The sequence below is a fragment of the Schistosoma haematobium genome, chromosome 2 (genome assembly GCF_000699445.3).
Source record: "Schistosoma haematobium chromosome 2, whole genome shotgun sequence".
Taxonomy (NCBI): domain Eukaryota; kingdom Metazoa; phylum Platyhelminthes; class Trematoda; order Strigeidida; family Schistosomatidae; genus Schistosoma; species Schistosoma haematobium.
This window is the reverse complement of record NC_067197.1, coordinates 9,522,057-9,543,421: the sequence shown is the minus strand read 5'-3', so window position 1 is coordinate 9,543,421 and position 21,365 is coordinate 9,522,057. Positions and strand designations below refer to the sequence as shown.

At 32.4% G+C, this 21,365-nt stretch overlaps 1 protein-coding gene across 1 annotated transcript in view; it reads left to right on the top strand.

Annotated features, from left to right (window-relative positions):
- The window catches only part of CACNA1A (Voltage-dependent P/Q-type calcium channel subunit alpha-1A), a gene marked incomplete at its 5' end in the record, with an annotated part of 160,488 nt that overhangs the window by 4,431 nt on the left and 134,692 nt on the right, over positions 1-21,365 (top strand). Inside the window, 3 exons of the mRNA XM_051219135.1 lie at positions 13,038-13,177; positions 15,943-16,034; positions 17,107-17,253. Coding sequence (XP_051067429.1) covers positions 13,038-13,177; positions 15,943-16,034; positions 17,107-17,253 — 379 coding nt within the window. The remainder of the gene's footprint in view (positions 1-13,037; positions 13,178-15,942; positions 16,035-17,106; positions 17,254-21,365) is intronic.

Here is a 21,365-nt window from a genome sequence, read left to right as displayed (position 1 = left end):
CACCTTGTACAAGCTAGTGGCTATCAAGACTCAGTAGCTAAGTGGATAGCGTGATGGCATTTGAAGCAAACGGCACTGATTTTGAATCCTTGAGTGAACATCAACTCTGAGATGCAGGTACCTGCAGCTGACGAGTCTAAAATAGGACGAAACATGCGTTCTGGATTCTACCCCTAGCCATCAGTCATCCTTGCTTATAAAGCTTGTGACTTAAGGCAGTATCGAGGCCATCTACACAGGATGTATATATGCCAATAAGAGACTAATCAATTGCAGTCCTAAGCAAACAAACAATACAAAATGAATTTAACTATGTTTTCAGTTTCTTAATCAAAAATAATAATTGTGTGTTTTTATTAAATGTAATACTTTGTTATCATTATAACGTTTTGGAATGAAGGGTAATATGAAGTAAAACTCTTTTCTACTTTATAATCTATACGAAGCATGACGGAAAATATCTGCTATTTCAAGATATAATTCTGATCTTGGAGGTATTCGGTCGTAAGCTTGATGTTTTAATGGTGGATCCAGAGATTATTCGATAAAAATAATCAACTTGGATGAGAAGACATATTTTTCGGGACAATTTTTAAATATCTTGACTTAGTGAGTACGTTACTGTTTCTGTTCAAATTTTCGAAACCGTATTGAATAGTCACTAAAGAAATATTATCTAGTTGATCTCTCTTAAGATCCATTAAAGGTGTTTAGCATGCCTAACAGTTACCAGTTTGCCTAATTTATGGTTTTAAACTTATGCATAGTTCAGTTATTTATTTATTTAAACACATAAACATTGGTACAAGGAGGCACCAAATAGATATGCGCCACATAAATCATTCGATTTGTGTGAGGGCTGGGATACTGACCGGGTGCCCAGACCGAAGCAGGTGGTTTTCTTGGGGGGCCACATCCAAGCCTTGGACCTAAAGGTCTGATCCACAAGGCAGTGGAGCATCGTAAGGAGATGCAGTCCCATGGTAGCCTGTGACCAACGATTGGTTTCGTACGCCATTTGTTCCCGCAGGATACTGGAGCCCATGTGCACCATTGGTTTGGAATCCGGTTAAAGCGCCGGACATTCGCTTTTCGTCCTTTCCTTTTCGTAAACAACATCCCCGCCACGAGAAGGTAGTGAGTAGGACTTCCCTGGTAGAGTCTGTATACGCGTGGCCGTGTGAGAGCTTTTCGAGAGGGAGGGCGGGTCCACCCCACTCTCGGCCGTACCAGGGCATAGGGGGTCTCACTCAATATGTACATATGTTTTGAGTTACCGATTTCGTAAATATATGTCTCATTGTAATGCACGACAACATAACCAATGCAATAATAGTAAAATGAATAACAAGTTTCTCTCTTAGTTTACTATTCCCCCGTTGTCTATGTATTATGAATGACATTTAAGCGTGTGTTTTTTTTCAAGCAAAACACAGATCTATGTAACAATTTTATCTGAGAGTTTGAACTGTTACAAAACTGAATATTTAACACAAAAAAATTTAACACGATTCCACTGGTTCATATTTTACACACACAAATAAGTCGTTAATGAAAATGAGACCATCGAGAAAATACTACGAACATTAACTACAATAATCAATAAAAACCAGATATCTCTCATAAAAGGATATTTTCCCATCATCTAGTAATTTCAATCTTTAAAAAAATTATCGATTTATGTTACTCAAAGAGAATATATCATTAGGTTGCTTAACCTGAAAATCATACCTGGTTGTTGATTGGTTAATAATACATATTGATTAGTTGATGTTATTCGTTTATCATTCAATCTATGTTTAATTCATATTCAGTTGTATATATATGTATGTATGTATGCGTGTGTAAGGGTATGCATGAGTGAGTAAATGTGTATTCTTATTTCATGTAAAGTATGGTTTCTAGGTTTATGATGATGATGATGATGATTATGTTCTCAATTTTTATTTATCTAGTCATATGTGAACTTTAGATTTAAGGCGCATCTCCAGAGTATGCTAAATTTGGTAATAATGTTAATTATCCAAATGAATAACAAACATTTGGTCCATCTTCGAGAATGATCGTGAAGGTTCCTAAAGAGTGACGATTGGTTTAAGAATTTCCAACACTTTCCCGACTTTTGATTAAATTTCAATGGATTGTTAAGGCTTCTAAATAGTATAATTGATGACATGCCGTAACTGTTACACTGTATCATAAATTGCATAAAGTTGAATTTAGATTGACTGATCCAAAGTTATTATAAACTCAATATGACCCGGAGATCGGTAGTGAACACTTCGGTGTCAGTCTGAAAATTACTGCTAGATGATAACTAAACTAAAAAATAAAGGATTAAAGCTAAGAGTATTTATAAGTAACCATATGAAGGTGGTTCGATAGTCCAGTCACTCGATTTTCAGTGACTAGGTCATAAATTTAAATCAGTCAGCCAGTTACTTTGGTTTAGATAGTTCAGTATATATATCACTAGTCCTTGAATAAAAGGTATGGTTTTTGACGAGAGAGCATTATCCTGTACCTGGTTATGAAGTTGGATCAGGTGAAAATTTTCGGGATTATAAAGATAATCTATATCCATAAAACATCTGTAAATAGCCTTTTCTATTCATTATGATTCGACTGCTTAGTAACCAGTCGCCCATCAAGCTAGTCACCGGTGTTGATAAGGAATATGAACGGGACAAGGAAATTGAATCCCTGAAATAGTGTTTCCTCTCATGTAATTCGAATTGTAATAAACATGAAGGAATTCAAAGAACTACTATCAATCAATAAACTTGAGTTAGCCAGCTATACATAGAATTAGTTAGTTGCATTGCACGATGTTAATGACGGTATTTTCCACAAAATCACCTATTCTAATAGTTATTTTAGTGAGGATTTTTTATTTCTCGTATACTTGGTACATGACTAGTATTAGAATCGAGAAATCCCATTTATTTCTATTTGGAACTTGTCAGTTATATGTACCTGCATTCAGCATGAGCACTGGGGTATAGATCTGTCCAGAAGACAAGTTCCAAACAGAGCAAAATATGCGTCCTGAAGTTCACTGCTAGCTAAATATCAGATATACTAAAACGTTTTTTAGTGTCCTAAACCTTTTTATACTGAGATATCCAGCTTTTACCATTTAGTTTTAACTATCTTCATTTTATAATCTTCACGTCAATTTTAAGTGATCAGTAATTTATGTTAATTCACTATGTGAATGATTTAATCTTTAAAAATCTGAATTGACCTGTGATAAGCAACTTATTGTAAGTAATCCATATAATAAGGTATAAAACTACAAATTAATATCCCATTGACCTTTCCTTTTGATAGTTAACGTTAATTCCATTTGATAAAATGATCATCTATAGATTGTTGTATCGTAATTAATGTGATTTAATTTTTTGATATAAAAAGGCTTTCCCAATGTTGATTAATCTTCACCCAATATGTTTGATAGACTGATTACTTACAGTTAAGCAATTCAAAATAACCTTTCTTGGCAAAAGTTATCATTCATATTTAGATATTTTATGTATGATCATCGATATAATATTAATCATAATAGATGTTTCATTTGTTGAAGTCATGAGTCAACTGAAGCTAGACCACCATGGAAAGCCTGGAAGTACTGGACGGCCGTTTCGTCCTAGTATGGGACTCCCAGACTCATGATTTCAACAAGTGAAATTTCTAAAAATCTACACAAAAACCCATTCTGATAATAATAATCACCTGCTCACTAGTGACTGACTTCAGGAGAAACTCCTGGAGTTCTAGTGAGAAGTCGTTACCAGTGGAGTTCAACCAGGTCTGTTGTGAGATATCAACTCACTGAAGACAATGGTGTACGGTGGCGCAACTTCGTGGATTGGTTGAAGTTAGACATCAACACCGTTGGACGCCGACCGGCTCAGTGGTCTAGTTGGTTAAGCGCCTGGCGTGAGAGCGCTAGGTCCTGGGTTCGGATCTCGTGAGGTGCGGGATCGTGGATGCCCACTGCCGAGGAGTCCCATAGTAGGACGAAACGGCCGTCCACTGCTTCCAGGTTTTCCATGGTCGTCTAGCTTCAACTGACTCATGATTTCAACAAGTGAAGTTTCTAAAAATCTCCACAAAAACCCATTCTGATAATAATAGTTGTATCTGTGAAACTGTATTTTACTGACGACCTTGAGTGACCCAGTTATAAACCAGTCAGGATACAGGTAGTTTAAGTGAATAACTTATTACAGAGAACTCAACATTTTAGAAGGTATACATACTATTTCACATGATTAATAAATATACTGAAGTGCTGTATTCTTTTAACTGGATGTTTTAATTGTAAGTTTCCATTGTCTTTCTTAACAACTTCAATTCAATTACACTAATCTTCACTATGAGCTAAAAGATATTCCTCATTCCTTCAAAAGTCTATTACTTTACATGGATACATAGTAGTTTATAGACTAGGTCGTATTTTGGACATTTTCATTTTGAACATATATTTTATTGGTTAAAGAAAACTTCCATGCACTGAGCTTTCCTCTGTTTTTATTCAGAAAAAACCAGTGCGAATCATGAGATATATGCTATCAATTGTTTAACTCCGGTTATGATTGCTCGGAAATCCTATTCATGGATTCATTAATCTAATTTTCAGTTTTCAAATGCTATCGTACTTTCATGGCAGAATGTAAAATTAAAGTAAGGCTTGTTTCTGGACTTTATTTACTGAGTCGATGGATAAATTGGAATTGATTACTTAATTTTCAACATTCCCATTTGGAAGTGTTTTGGTGGAAACTGGCTAATATCTTCATTAAGCGTTCTTTCCTATTCTAAGCAAAAAGCACTTCATTCACATCTTTAACTACATTCATAACTTATGAGCACGATACAGGATCTGATAGCTTCAGTAAATGCTTTCTCAATATTTCGATGAGATGTAAAGAACTGATTTTCTCTAAATCAGTGACTACATACGTGATCGAATTTACAATCTTTTTTGTCTTATAATATACATGACATCGCAGGATCACTAATTTCATATTAATCAGGCAATGAATTTTGAGACTTATTGAAGTTATATAGTTAACCCATTGTTTCACTAAGACCTGAACGTGGTGTTAACTATAAAAAAGTTTAGACTTATCCACAAACCACCTATACTTATTAATAATCATGTAACGATCATTGGTTGATTTTCAAACATAATTTCAAAGTTCTAGTAAAAAGCCATGGCTAATGGAGTCCAGCTGCGTCGAGTGTGAGACAGTTATCTACCAAACAGTTGACTGATATTATGAATTCACAAAAGTTAAACAAGTACACCGTTGAGTTTCAGCCCAGTAGTTTAAAGATTAGACTTTCGCGCATGTGATCGATGGTCTAGGATTCCATAATTTGGGATAGGTTCATGAATATGCACTATCAAGTATCTTGTACTATAACAAAACATCTATCCTATATTTCTTGACTTTTAATAGTTATTCAACTAAAGCCAGTCTATTGTATTAACGGCCAAAAATTAAAATAAACAACCGAAATAACTCTAAATTTTCTAAGTTTACTTGTTAACTTACTTACGCCAACGTAATGTGCTCTTTAGCCTTCCTCTTTTCCACTTCCTTTCAGGATTCCAAGTTAGGGCTTGCCTCATGATGCAGTTTGATGATTTCTGTAATGTATGTCCTATCCATTTCCATCATCTTTTCTTAATTTCCTCTTCAGTTGGAAGCTGGTTTGTTCTCTTCCACAATAGACTGTTTTTTCGAAGTTTATTATGACAGAAATGAATCAAAAACAGCAACAACAACACCAACAACAGAGGATTACTAATTTAATATAATATTTATTTTAAATAATAAAACAATCTACTACTTAATTTCGTGATATGTTCCATTTCATTATAACCAATTTTCTTGTTTTAATTTTTTTTTAATTAAACAATTTCCCTTTTTATGATTCAAGATTTTGTTGTTGTTGTTGTTGTTGATTAGATTCTTTTACTTAGATTGTTCTCTATTCATCCATTGAAATGGTAACATGAAATGTTTATTTACTTTACGTGAATTCGTTTCAGATGGTAATAACTAACTTTGTGTGTGTGTGTGTGAAAATATTTTCATTTTTAATTTAATTTAAATGTTTATTTCTATTTGAAAGAATATTTTCAAGTTATTTATGTTAGAAACTATTTACTCGAATGTATAGTAATTTGAGGGAATTGGAATATGATGTAACTATATCTATAGATTGTCGGATGTTTACATGATAAGAGAGTTGAAAGCTTCAAAGAAAAGAAAAAAACAATCATTCTTTAATCATTATTTAAAGATAATCGATGCTAATCAATAAGTCTTGTATATAATCATGAAGGAATTGATGATTTGAATCTATTTTTTGTACAATATCACTACAATCATGTTCTTACTAAAGTATTCAGTTGACAGATCACTGAATAATAAATATTGTCATATTTGCCTAGTCCTTACTGATAATTGAGTTGGAATGTACATGTTGGTTGAAGATATTATGCAGTTGAGTAAAAAGTAAAAGAGTCCTACAGTAGGATGAAACGGCCATGCAGTATTTTCAGGTTTTCCATGATAGTCTAGATTCAATGGACTTATGATTTCAACTATTAAAATTACTATAATATGCATGAAACCCCTTCTGATATTAAAAATAAAAGAGCTTTTCGGTAAAAATAAAGTGTTAAGATCTATTGGTCAGAGAATTTGCCATTCAGTCGTTAAGTTGTATGTTCAAGTTCTACTCCAATTACTTTGGTATTAATAAATTAATAGTGTTGATGGCTTTTACTTAAAATGTGTTATTTTAACTGAGTGCATAAATATGTATCTAGTTACTCAGTCGGATTATGATGAAACTTAATATTTGCTATTCAATATACTTGAATTTTTAGTTTGATGATTTCAGCTTCTAAGATAGATAAAGTATTTCAAGTTATCCAGTTATTGGGAACAAAATACGTAACATTTTAAAACTATTTTCCTCAGGAATCGATACCAAATGAAAAACCATTGAAAACCTCATGAGATTGTACAATCATTTTCGTTCAGATTGAGATTCCTCAGTAGTGTACTTCCAAAACTCTGAACGATATCGATCTCATAATTTTCACTACTCACAGAGTATCATCATAAACTATTGGATTCCAATCTAGTGGTCTAAAGAATAGCATGTCTCCTACATATCTCGAAGGCTTTGAGTTTAATCTAGTTTAGTATCATGTAGAGTAATAAACCAAGATCTTTGATTCATGATAACTGATTTTAGTTTATGATATTTGATACCTTTAAAATGATACTACTTTCCATTGTATAATTACTAACCTCATAATTCGAAATGTTCACAATGGAACTTTTACCTAAGTTTATATTACATATGCGTAGATGTACGAAACTAGCTGTGTTTAATTTCGATTTTATTTCTCTCTCCTCCTCACTCTCTTTCTCTCTCTCCATATACACATTTATGTACATTCAATGATTGACCTAAATTCATTTCATTTTATTATGTCTCTTCTTTCGTTTCCTTCTTTATTTTCTTCTTTTTGACCTCCATTCCTTTTACCTGACCACATTTTATTGTTTTTCATTTATTTTACAAAATTCCTCTTTTTTATCCCTAAAAATTTTTTATTTTGACCACCTTTTATTTTCAAACAAAAAATGGCATTTATTCAATTATTGGGTCTGATTTCGATGAGAAAATTTTGATCGTGATTAATATCGTTATTACTTCTTTACGAAAGAGAAACAATGAGGAAAATGTAAGGTATATGAAGAAGAATTGTATAAATACACATACGTGTATATATATATATATATATATATATATGTATGCATATGTAAGAGATAGTGTGTGTGTGTGTGTATTAGAGGGGTATGCATGGATGAATATACGAATGAGAAACAAACTACTAATAGGCTAACACGAGAGCATAAATGAAAAATACAAAAAAAAGACGACTAGATCTAGTTCATTAAACTTTTCTTTTATTCACCTTCCGATTAATGAATAAATCGAGATGGTTTTATTGTCGAATTCTCCTCTAATTTTATTGTTGTTGACTTTCGATTTCTTTTATTGTTTCTTCGAAAAAAGAGAATTATAATAATAATAATTATTATTATATACATTGTATATTATCAATAATAGGGAAAAGGTTAATTGAATTGTGATGTGGTTTATCGGTTAATTATTTAGAACATTTAATTTTAGCATGCATTAAGTCATTAGACATAATCAAAATGGATAATTTTAATCGACGATCGATAAACACTGAACATTCATTAAAATAAATAAATTGAAAATTAATTAATATTCACAACTGATTGACCACTGGGTGGCGAGTGAGCAATGTCATGCGTGTCAGGTACTTCTTAGGGATAATCAAATGCTAACGACCAAGTTACAATGTGGCCACTAGTCTAAGTGACTCGATATTGCATGAACTATGTTGAGATAAGATGATGGTTGAAGGTAGTCAACAGGAAACTCTGAACCCAGTTCCCTCAAGATTACAGGTACACCTTGCTGACGAGTGTCAAATAGCACGAAACCTGGGTTAAGGGTTTCCTGTTTACTACCTCCAACCACCATCTTATCTGAATTAATAAATATTCATAAATGTAATTACTAATTAGAAAATAAATTTTCAAATCCTCGTTTATTAGAATTTGAATTGGAATATGAGATTCATTATGATAAATTATTTACTGCCTGAAGTTTGTGCTGATGATGTTGTTCAGAAAAACAATGAAAGCTCCACAATCAAACCATCCAGCTTAAAGAATAAAACTCCACCTAGATATTTACTGACATGAAGTAATGTGAATTATTTATTTAACAGAGTAATTCTTGTTAAGAACAGAGAGTGATTTCTGTGTTTTTGTTTTCTAAAAGAATTACTTTTTTATAGATAACTAATGCATAATTTCAGGGCTTTTTAGGGATATTATAGTAATTTCAATGGTTGAGATCATGAGTCAGTTTTCCATGGTGGGCTTCAACTGACACATGATCTCAACCATTGGAATAATGCATAATTATTTATATCTTTAACATACATGAAAAATATAAAGAATAGATTGTTTGTTGAACTTTATAATTTATATCATCCACTGATCTTAATTAGACAACCATTTCAGGTATAAAACACATAACACCAGTGAATATGAATGACTATCACGCGATATACCGAATTGATCAAATTTAGATGTGTAAATCACTAGATGCTGAATCCGTGAACTAAAAGTTAAGTATCAGTTTAGGGGTTGTGGAGATTGCTAAGTTTTTGATTGAGATCATGAACCGATTGATGCCAGGCCACCGTTGGAAACCTGGAAGCACTGGACGACCATTTCATCCTATCATGAGACTCCTCAGCAGTGCGTATCCACGATCCCTCTCGCGGGGTTCGAACCAAGGGCCTTCAGTCTCGTGAGCGAACGCTTAACCTACTGGGCCACTGAGCCGGCATCCAACAGTGTTAATGTCTAACCTCAACCAATCCATGAAGTTGCGCGACAATCTTCCATTGTACTGAGGTAGATACCTCTCCCACTGGTCACGGCTTCTCACTAGAACTCTGAGAATTCCCTCACGAAGCTAGTCACTAGCGATAACATGGTAATTATCAGTATAGGGTTGTGGAGATTATTACATCTGAGATTTACATTGTCCTGTGGATTGTTGAAAACCAGAAAGGATTGGTTGTTTGTTTCGTTCTGTTCAAGAATTCCATAAGCAAAACTAACTTGGCATTAGACAATCTCTATAATCTTTTGTTTTATTAACTTTTTTCCAGTTTTGTCGCTGTATTTTAAACCATAAGTTTTAAAAGTACCCAGTGACTGATCATAAAGATACTCTTAGTTTGATATGTGGTAAAAGTTATTTATATTATCCTTTAAATTTTTATGTATAGAGACTGGTCATTATCCCTTTTTAAAGAAAATAGTAAATTGTTGATTTTTGCCGATAATGGTTGATACTTTTATGTGAATGAATTTAAAATTATTATCATTGAATGTTTAAGGAGATTGCTGAATTTCTTAGTTTGATCATAATTATGCAACTAATAAAAATGGAGAAGCACAGGACAGCAGTTTTGTAATAGTGCTCATCCGAAAGCCCATTTGGGGTAGTAACCAAGACTTTTAAATGACTCGTCTAGTGCTTAACTCTTAAGCCACTGAGCATGTGTCCAGTGGTTTATTTGTCTAACTTCAATTTATGATGTCTTCCAGTGTAATTAACGGATAGATGCCTCATATTTAACGTAGCTAAACTGCACTGGGCTTCTCATAAAGATTAGAAGAAATTCCTTGTGAAGCTAAGTATGTGAAATGTATGGGAGTTAAACTCGACAACTATCCAGTGCTTTCTAGTTTTAGTTCGTGAAGTAAACTATGAAGTAAAGACGATGTTTTTTAAAACTTATTAACCCTAACATTTTACTGTAGTAAAGAATGTTTTAGAACCTAAATTTCTAAGAAATACATGATTGATGGTTAATTTTGTAAAAATTTAGATAATTTCTAGGTAAACCCAAAGAATTCAAGTTTAATTCCGTTTCACGTTGTGGGTAAACACTACTTAGAGATACCAAACTAGGGAAATGTTAGGTTTTTTTAAAAACATATATCTAGCCTGTATTTCCATTCTGTACAGATTATCACATAGATGTTCATATTGTTCACACTGTTGCATTGACTTTTTAAAAATACTTTACTAAGCTATTCCTTAACTCTATTTATTCTATAAATTTACGCCATTCGAGTATATGGTTCTCTCAACTATTTTAGCCAATTGTATAGTTCTAGCTATGGAAATGCATTTACCATCTAATGATAAAACAGCCTTGTCAGAAAAACTGGTAAGTATCTTTTGTAGCAATTTATTTTTATTTATTAATGTATGTTTATTGTTACACTGTTCTAGATATCATTGATCATATAATTGAAATTATTAGATGGAAATGATGATTGATTAGTGATCTGGATGTCAGGAATAATAATTTGGAGATTGGGTTGAACCAAATGACTATAAATCCTCTTGTTCAACCGTTAAGACAAGAACCAAATATTGATAAAATAGATTTATTAGCACAAATAATTAATGGAATGAGGTTTATCATAGTATATCACAGAGGGCAGCGTGCCCTAATAGGTTGACATCAGAGATATCCAAAAATAGATGGTTCCGTTTCATCAGTTAGATTAACTGAGGTAATGGCTGGAATCTTGGGACTGGAAGTAATCCCATATCAATAGTTTTGATTGCTGATCGATCCGATCCGTAAGAAAGAACAGAAATTCTCGTGTGATATCCAGAGAGCAATCAGTCTGACTTATATGGAATTTAAAACATAAGCCCAAATAATCATCCAACACTTAACTAGTTGTCAAAAGACTAGGTTGGTTTCAGGCTTAGGTCTTATATATAAAGTCCCAGTACCTAAAACACAGACATACCTGTAAACTCTCAACCATTGTTGTATTTCCTGACCTTAAGGTTACTTTTTGTCGGGAAATCATTGAATTAGATTTTTCAAACCTTAATTTTTTCACACTTTTTTTACCTTAGGAAGATGTTTTTCCGACTGAGAAACATTTTCCACCTGTCAGCTATACCAGTTTCTAATTTCTCATACTGATTGTGAGACGTTAATCTGATGATTGTAAGAATGAATTCAGAAACAATGCAGTCTTTTGTTTGTTTCTAAATTTTTCAAGTGCTGAAGAATCTCCATGCACAAATGACTTTTTAAAAAATGGAGGTCTCTACACAGTGTTCTTTAAAGATTGATTTCAGTTGCAGTGCTACTGAAAACCAGAAAGCACCGGACAGCTGCCTCGTCATATTATTTGACTCTTCACTTAAGATCAAACACAGAATCTTCAAGTTTCGAAGCAAACACTTAATCACTAGACCTGTCGTGTCTTCGTTCACTGGTTTAATTTCAACTGCAGTCGACTTGCGATATCGTGCTACTACCTTTCAAAGCCATCAGTCACAACAATTACAGTCCGAATTCTCCCAGTTACGACTTCTCACTAGAACTTGAGGAGCACATTGCACCAAATAGACTCAGGAACTACATACTAAGACAAAGTATCGGTCTACTACTCCCCTGTTTTCAAAAGTTTTCCTAAATGATGCCAATCTTCGAAGAATATCGTTTATAAATTAGATAAATCTCAATAAAGACCCTTTGAGTAAAACAGAATTATTTTACCTCCTTGAAACTGTTGTTCCGACTATTTAATGAAAGTAAAGGGTAGATTTAACTTTAGTATAAGTGAACTGTTAAAACAAATGTTATTTAAAGTATAGAAGTAATTTCAGGGGCCACTTAATAGGTGATTTGGGTTAGTACTTACTTATCAACACTTTACTAGTTTCAGTGGTTGAGATCATGAGTCAATTGAAGCTAGACCACCATGGAAAACCTGGAAGTACCTGAAAGCTTCAATTGACTCATGATCTCAACCATTGAAATTACTATAATATCCACACAAACCCATTTGATATGAATTTACTAGTTGACAAATATCATGATATGAATGACAAAAGTGTAAATTATATGAAGAAAATATATCGGACTTTTTTGCATGTGAATTATATGTTGGTTTGTAGTAACTGTTAGGAAACCCTGAATCTAAGTTTTGTGTTGTATGGAGTTTATCAGCTGGGTGTGTCCATCATCTTGAGGGAAATCACACTCCCTGGTATCTCCCAGCTTCACAGTCAGAAAAGTTGCTGCTGAGATATTTGAACTAAAACTGACCTTCTGTAGGACTGATTATGAGGCTAGGTGACATGGGGTTGAATTTATTAGGCATCATCAGTTCCTTCACGATTATGGTCATACCTAACTGTCGAGTGCCAAGCAGAAAGAAATTTAGGTTTAAGGTTTCCTGTTGAAAACCTTCAACCTCCACCTTAAAATTCATGCTCTTGATTGTTTATCAAACCATTATATATAATACTGTTTGTTGTGTTTGTTTTCTTTTTAGGAACAAACTGAAACATATTTTTTAATTATTTTCTGTGTGGAAGCTTTATTAAAAATTGTTGCATTGGGTTTTGCATTTCATCGTAAGGCTTATTTAAGAAATGTATGGAATATAATGGATTTTATTGTGGTAGTTACAGGGTAGGTTGTTGTTGTTATTTTTCCTATTTTGTATATTGTACGTTTATTAAGAATAGTTTGCTTAAGTTACACACTAGAACTGTATTATTATTAATCGAACCCAGAAACTTCGCTCTTGAGTGCAAATGCTTAACCCCTAGACCGTCGAAACATCATCTAACAGTGTTAATGTCTAACGGTAGTCGATCCAGGACATTGCGTTTTACCGACAAATATATGAATTTGATGAAGATTTAGAACACATGTAATGAAATGACTTCATTTCATTCCTCATGATATTTGTTTGTCTTGTTTTATGGAAATTTATCACGGAATTTAGTTGATTAAAATTTCTTGAAGTTATACAACTATGTATCTATTACAAAATCATGGTCTAAATTTTATATTAACCATCAAATAATGTTCTGTGATTCATAAGAAATATGTTTACTAATAAGATTATTTCCATTGATCTTATCTATCAAATAAATATTAACTTAGAAGCACTGGACGGCCGTTTCATTCTAGTATGGGACTCCTAAGAAATGAGCATCCACGATCCCGTGCCCCGAGATTCGAACCCAGGACCTAATAGTCGTGGATATGCATTGCTTAGGAGCCATATACTAGAACCAAACGGCCGTCAAGTGCCTTCAGGTTTTCTGTGATGGTCTAGCTTCATTTAACTCATCAATCCAACCATTAAATTACTAAAATCTCTACAAAACCCCTTCTAAAAATAACGATTAGTAAACAAAATGCTAGTTTGTTTAAAGAAAAAAATGGTAATCTGCAAACGAATTGTTAGTCAAACAGTGAAAATTTATTGAGACATTGAAGATACCATTGTTATAATTAGACAAAATGCTTTTATGCTCTATATGTGAAAGAAAACTAAATTTCAGATAATACAGATTAACTAACTTTATCTTAAAACTAATCTAAGGTAATCGGTCGATTAATCCTTATTGTGTTAACACAAACAGACATTTTAGTGTTAAGCTAAATTCAACAATAAATCACCATCCTTTTTGTTGGAGTTTAGTCGACCAAACTATCCAGTACAGAGAACAAAAACTCCATCAAAATCATCCACCTGAGCTATAAATTTTCTCCACCATCTCAAACTCACCATTCTGAATGAAAAATAAGATAAATATATTCGATAGGAAAAAAAAGTAACCCAGCTGTTTAAGATCATTTTTCTGCAATAAGCACATCTATTAGTCAGGTTATTGGATTGTTAAAATAAAATCAGTCAGGAAATAAAAGACAACAAAAAACAATCTTGTATAGATTGATATCTGATAGAACGTAAAATAAAAATTTATCTGTTAAAATAGAAAAAACTCACTTTATCTGCATTCACATAAGCCAGCAAAAGATAATGTACATCAAGTTCTGAACAGCATTTACTAGATGGTCTAAACTTTTCTTAATAATAACAATAATAGTGAACATTGTTCCGGTAACATGGAATTCAATCAAAGAAGAGAACATTAAAACAATATAAAAACTCAAGATTCAGTGAAAGATGAAGGACAATTAGAGTTATGTTATAACTTGTGGCCTGTGTCCTATTAATGTATAACGTGATGAGACCGCTAATTAGAGAGCAGTGATTATCGATCGGATCAATGACGCATAAAACCTGTACGAGCAGTTTAAAGTCCTTATCGGTTCTGCTTCCAGACTAGCCCAGCCAGTTAAGTCCAAAACATCAATCTCAGCCTCTGCGATATGAATCGTGTATTTCAAACGTACTGGGTTTATATAAAAACCGAACAGATCACATTGTACCATAAAATAGGAAACAATATTTAGCCAAATGTGGCTGTGAATAAGGGAGATAGTAATTGATAGACCAGACATAACTCAAGAATGTTAAATCATGTAATAATAGTTCATAGGTCAAAATAAAGCTGATGATAAGAAGGACACGAATATGAATAGTTTACTTATTTAACAATTATACAATAATAATATGCGTATAGTATTAGTCCAGAAATAGATTCCAACAGTTACCATTCATTATTCTCATCGGGATATAACAAGCTACTTTACTGTTACTGACTTCTGCATGTATTACTCGACATCTCCATTATCTGGTTCATCTTAACCTAAAAGTCTTCCCTTGTCAGAATGGCTCAATTTAATAATCAATGATTTCATGGATTAATACTATGTATTCGTTAGAGGACCTCAAAGTCGTCTTTGATATGCTAGTCACTATGCGTAAACATTCTTTTTATTCAGTTTGTAAAATTAGGATTAATGAATCAGTTAAAAATGTAATAATGAGTAACAGTCGTGTTTGAATTCTGGTGCACCAAAATTCAAACGAGTGTTACTCATTTGTACAAAAGATGTTCAGTTCCAGTTCAACGATATCAAATACAGACAAACCGACGGTGTAGCAATGGGAAGTCCGTTAAGTCCTGTCCTAGCAGATATTTTCATGGCTAACCTCGAAAGAACCAAACTCAAAAGAGTGATTGACGAAATGATGTATTATTCGAGGTATCCAAATATCCATTTCACTATGGAACATGAAAAATAAAAACGTATTCTTAACTTATCTGTTGAGGTACTTATTTTTATCGTTAGTTTACCGAGAAAACTTTTCAAGGAGTTGATTAAATAGATCTTCGATTTAAATCTGTATATAAATGTATAGAACAAGTAATCAGGAATTTCATTATTCTGAACTCCTTATTGGTATTTGTCAAATTTTAATTATGTAATTTTACATATTTACACAGTTTCTGTTCATTAATTTTCTTCAGTCTTTTAGCTTACATTCTACCCAACTTAAATCAACCAGCTGTACGTGCATTACGTGTATTACGACCACTTAAATTAGTAACTGGTTTTGAAAGTAAGTTATTCTGTACAATAAAGCTGTTTTGAAATATATTTATAGTGTAAAAACTGTATACAATATAAATGATACACAGCTAAATCAAGACACCATATAATATTCATTGATGGATTGGTATGTAATTACTGGGAACTTTTAAGCTAAAAAAGACATATCTTATGTAATGCTTGTTTAGTTCTTTAGTGTTGAACAAATCCTATCACTTAGATAGGAATTATGCTTTGCTAACAATGATCGATTAATATAAAACCTAAATCTAAGGTTTTCTGACTATTCTATTTAACCAACTAATATAGAAATGAGTATTTAGGTTTATCCAAAATATATCTTTCTTAAAGTTAAGTATCTTCTGTTATCGATGCTTTTATGATCTTATTTATTCATTAAAATATCCAAATGATAATTCACAGTTTACATTCACTTTTATTTACTTTGTGGTGGATCCCAGCAAAAGAGCTTATTCAAGATATATCAATACGCAAGGTTATTAATGTATCAAAAGTTAACAAATTACAGTTAGAATACAAATGGTATATTAAACAACAAGATAATAACAGTTGTTATGAAATGAATGTTACTTGTAAGCTGCTCTCTGAGATAACAACCACACATGAGTTCACTTGATTAACGAAGATTCCTCTGCACGAGATGGCACCAACGTCGTAATGAGAAAGACTGGATCCAATAGTATTATTTAATAATAATCCGGGCCAAAATCCAACGTAGTGTAGGAAGGCCTAAAAGGACGTTATTACACTATTATAGTCTTCAATCAAATGGCGTGGCCAATAAAGCAGAAGAACAGACGGTCGGGATAGCGTTTTATATTTTCAACCAACGCGGTAGAATATTCGTATATAAGTATCCAAACAATTATAACCGTTTTTTAACAAGTGATACAGAAAAACAATAGATATTGAATAAAAGTGTGGTTACATATAAAGTGTGGCAAATTAGAGAAAAATGCGGTTTTTATTTTGTCGTTACAAAAATCACTGAATATACGTTACCATAACTTTCCTCACGACAATACTACTTATATGTCTACTTATCTGTCAATTATTTTTAGGTTTACAAATTGTACTCAAATCTATCATTAGAGCTATGGCTCCATTACTTCAAATTAGTTTATTAGTATTATTTGCTATAATTATATTTGCAATAATTGGCTTGGAATTCTATTCAGGTGGATTTCATATGACATGCTTTGATTTATGTGAGTGAAACAATGATGCAGTTTTCCTTTTTTTCTTTTTGTAATAAATCATTATTACATTGCTAAAAATTATTATTAACACCATGATTTTCATTAAAAACATATTGTGTTGGATTGTTTTCAGATGCTTGTAATCAAATGAAATAACCGGTGTAACAAAACTCTTAATTCAATTAAAAAACAAAGTTTATTAGCATTATAAGTAGAGGTAGATTGTGGCTAGCAGTGGAATCTAGGACTTGCGTAAATGCTTAAAAAGCTTGTGAATTAAGGCTATATCAAGACAATCCGCACAGAATGCACATATGCCAACATGAGACTGATCAATTGCAGTCCTAAATAACAACGGAAATGTACAACTAAAACATCACCAAGTGAATTTATTTATTCTACCGTTTAATTTCTATGATAGTAAAATAGAAAAATTCATTAGTTCTTGTTGAAGTAACAGCAAGTTCTATACACTAATAACTTGATGTGGAAGCAGATAGTTGGCCTTGAAATAGACGATTTTAATTTATTAATATTATTGAGCATTTATAGTTCTTAGAAGCAAGAAAAATGAATACGAGATGGTGGAGAAGATTTGTAGTTCATGTGGATGATTTTGACAGAGTTTCGTTCTCTGAGCTCAAGGAATAAAACTTCATCAAAAATGAATACATTATAGATTGTATTATTAACAAATAATTTAAAAGTTACAATCGCATCATATAAGAGTACGTTGAACAATTTGTATTAGGGTAGAAGGAATGTCTATACATATGGTAAAACCTTTTTTTAGTCTATAATGTACGACTTTAAAGAATAATAATAATATCAATAGTGATGTTATGACTTTAAGTTGGGTCGTTTTTTACCCTGTGCTAATTGTTGTGTCCTTGACTGAAGAGATTAGAGAACAGCGTATTTATTGATCGATTACAGTGACACGTAAACACGTACGAACGGCCTAGAGTCTCGATTGGTTTGCGCTTCCCTGTCTAGCCCAGTCAGTTGAGTCCAGAACACAAGTCACAACCTCTGAGATATGAATCATTATATTTCGAACATACTCTATTTATATACTAACCAAGCATACCACATCGTACCATAAAATAGAAAACAACATTTTGTACAATATTCAACAAGTGAACAGGTATCGACCAATAGGAAATGTCCATCTAAAGTCCAAGGACACCATTGGACTTAACATGATAATTATTGGTCTATTCCTCCGCATCCACAACAAGTGATAATCATAACTCGTTTCGTGGTAGTGTAATCTATACTCCATATTAAGAATAAAACATACTTTTTAACTAGAGGCTGAGCATTCACGTGTGAGAGTGATAGGTCCTGGATTCGAATCTCGCGAGGCGGGATCGTGGATGCGCACTGCTGAGGAGTTCCATATTAGGACGAAACAGCAGTCCAACGTTTCCGGGTTTTCCATGGCGGTCTAGCTTCAATTGACTCATGATTTCAATCACCGAAATTACTAAAATCTCCACAAAACCCCTTCTGATATTATTTTTTGTCTATAGTGTACGACTTTAAAGAATAGTAATAATATTATTAATAGTAATAGTAATAATAATAATTCATTTCGTGCTAATACAATCTATACTCCATATTAAGAATAAAACATATTTTTCAACTACTATTACCATGGGTCATTTAAGGACACATTTTTAGTGTGTTGAAAAAGCGTCATTTTCATATTACTGAGGCATAATTTTCTTATTATTATCAATATATGGATTTGTTGAGATTGTAGTATTTTCACAGTTGAAATCACGAGATGAAACGACTGTCCAGTCCATCTAGATTTTCAAAAGTAGTCTAGCTTAGATAGATTTGTGACTTCAACTGTAGACATACTTTGTTTTTTTTACTGTTAATGATTATATGAACTGTAAATTTTGTTGTTTTTTCCTTCTTTTTTCTTTTACTTTCCAATGAGTTTCATCACGTCTTAGGAAAGAGAGATTTATGTAAAGGTTTTGCTCAGATTAGTAAGACGAGAACAGGATGTTTTGATTACAAAAATAACCGATTTGTAGAATAACCACTTTGTAATGATAATTCATATACAATGACTAATAGTGTGTTTCGATTGCATCTCGTAATCAGTATATATCTTGAAGAATTCTATAAGAGCGTCATGAATTGTATGTCATTATGATTTAAGTCATCCAATTAACTTCCATATAAGTCACTTATTCTAATTGTGAATAAAATTTTATCAGTGTTAAGGGACTAGATCATTAGACACACTGCATTAAAAATATCAAGTCACTAAACTTATAACAAAAATTTGTGTAGGAAATCTAGATTGAAGGATCTGATCAATGCTAAAGACTAGAGGATACAAAATGAAAAAAGATCTGTTATAATGTAAGTAGGTTACATAATTTTCTGTTGGAGTTGAGTTCTCTAAACTTAATGGTTTAACTGTGAAACATTTATTGTCTTTCTAGGATAATATCATCAATACAAACTTTAGATAGAAATGATCTATTCAAATTTTCAAGTGTACAATCAACAACTCATTTTGTCGACCTTGATTTTGATTGGTCGTTGTTGATTCTTGTCCTATCATTGTTTGAGTATGCTTACTTTAAAAATTATCGCATAATAATTGAAAATTTAAGCAGAAGTATTAGAGATTAATCATTACTTTAAATGTATGAAAATGATGATAAAAGCATGGGAGTGATTATAAAACATGATTATCATGTATGAAACGTTTAAAAATCTTATTACCAATTAGTTACCGAGTATGTGAAATTTAAAGAAACGTCAGCTCCATAGTGAGATGAAGCATTATAAGGACTGGTTTTGGATGTATAGTTCAGTCATGAACCTCTAAAAAGTTAAAGCCTTTGAAGTACATGAGTATTTTTGACTTGTAATCCATTTGTACACTATTATTTAACCATGTAGATGATTTAAAAGAAATTTCTATCAGGACGTCGTTACGAAAAATGATAATATTGTCTCAATATAAAATGGTTGATTGTTGTGAATCTTCCTTTTTAACTCTATTCAGTATAATACTTGCCGGTGCATTCAGAATGCCGTTACTTTATGTTACCGATATAACATGATTTAACGAAGAATTATAATGAAATGTATGTAGTATTTGTAGTAAACATGCAATAGTGATACATGTATACATCTGATTGGTAGTACTTGATCAACATTGATTTTATATAGGCTGACTCTCATTAAATGCATATTTTAAATTACGTGAAATTTCTTTGCATAATGTTTTCTTAAAATAGCATATTATAGTACATAACTTATTAGTATACCGTTAGATCATTTCTGTTTGTTCTCATTTAACATATATTCTATTTCTTTCACTACAAGGATTTTAAGTAATTTATGTTTTTCAATAGTTGAGATCACGAGTCAATTTAAGTTAGACCACCATAGCAAACCTGAAAGCACTGGACGGCAGTTTCGTCCTATTGTGGGACTCCTCAGCAATGACCATCCACGATCTTGCCTCGCGAGATTCGAACCCATTCATTTAAATATGATAATAGTTTTAGAGAACTAAACAGAAAATTTCATGTTAGGGATTTGTTAATGATTATTCATTTGAAAGTTGATTTCCATAAGTGATAAAGAGCATCTGGTTAATTATTAGAAACTAAGAAACAATCAATAATTGTTTCATCCAATTTTAGGACTGTTCTGTTTTGTAAATTGAAGTTCAAATACTAGGATTAATTTGAAACTTTCAATTCATGTCTAGAAGTAATAACTTTAAACTATCTCATTGGAGTCGAATAGTCTATGTTTTCAGTTTAATTGATTCATGATATTGGATGACAATAATCTGGTAAGCGCTTACGCGCGAGACTGGTAGGTCCTGGGTTCGAATCGTGGGTGTGCGCTGCTGAGGAGTCCCATACTAGGACAAAACAGCCGTCCAGTGCTTCCAGTTTCTCCATGGTGGTCTAGCTTCAACTGACTCGTGATCTCAACTACAGAAATTACTAAAATCTTCACAAAACCCTTTCTGATGATAATCTGGTAAACAATTTCTCTTGTAATCCTGACACAGTTGAAATATACTACTCAATCAACATAATAATGAAAAGTTTATTTATTCCAAT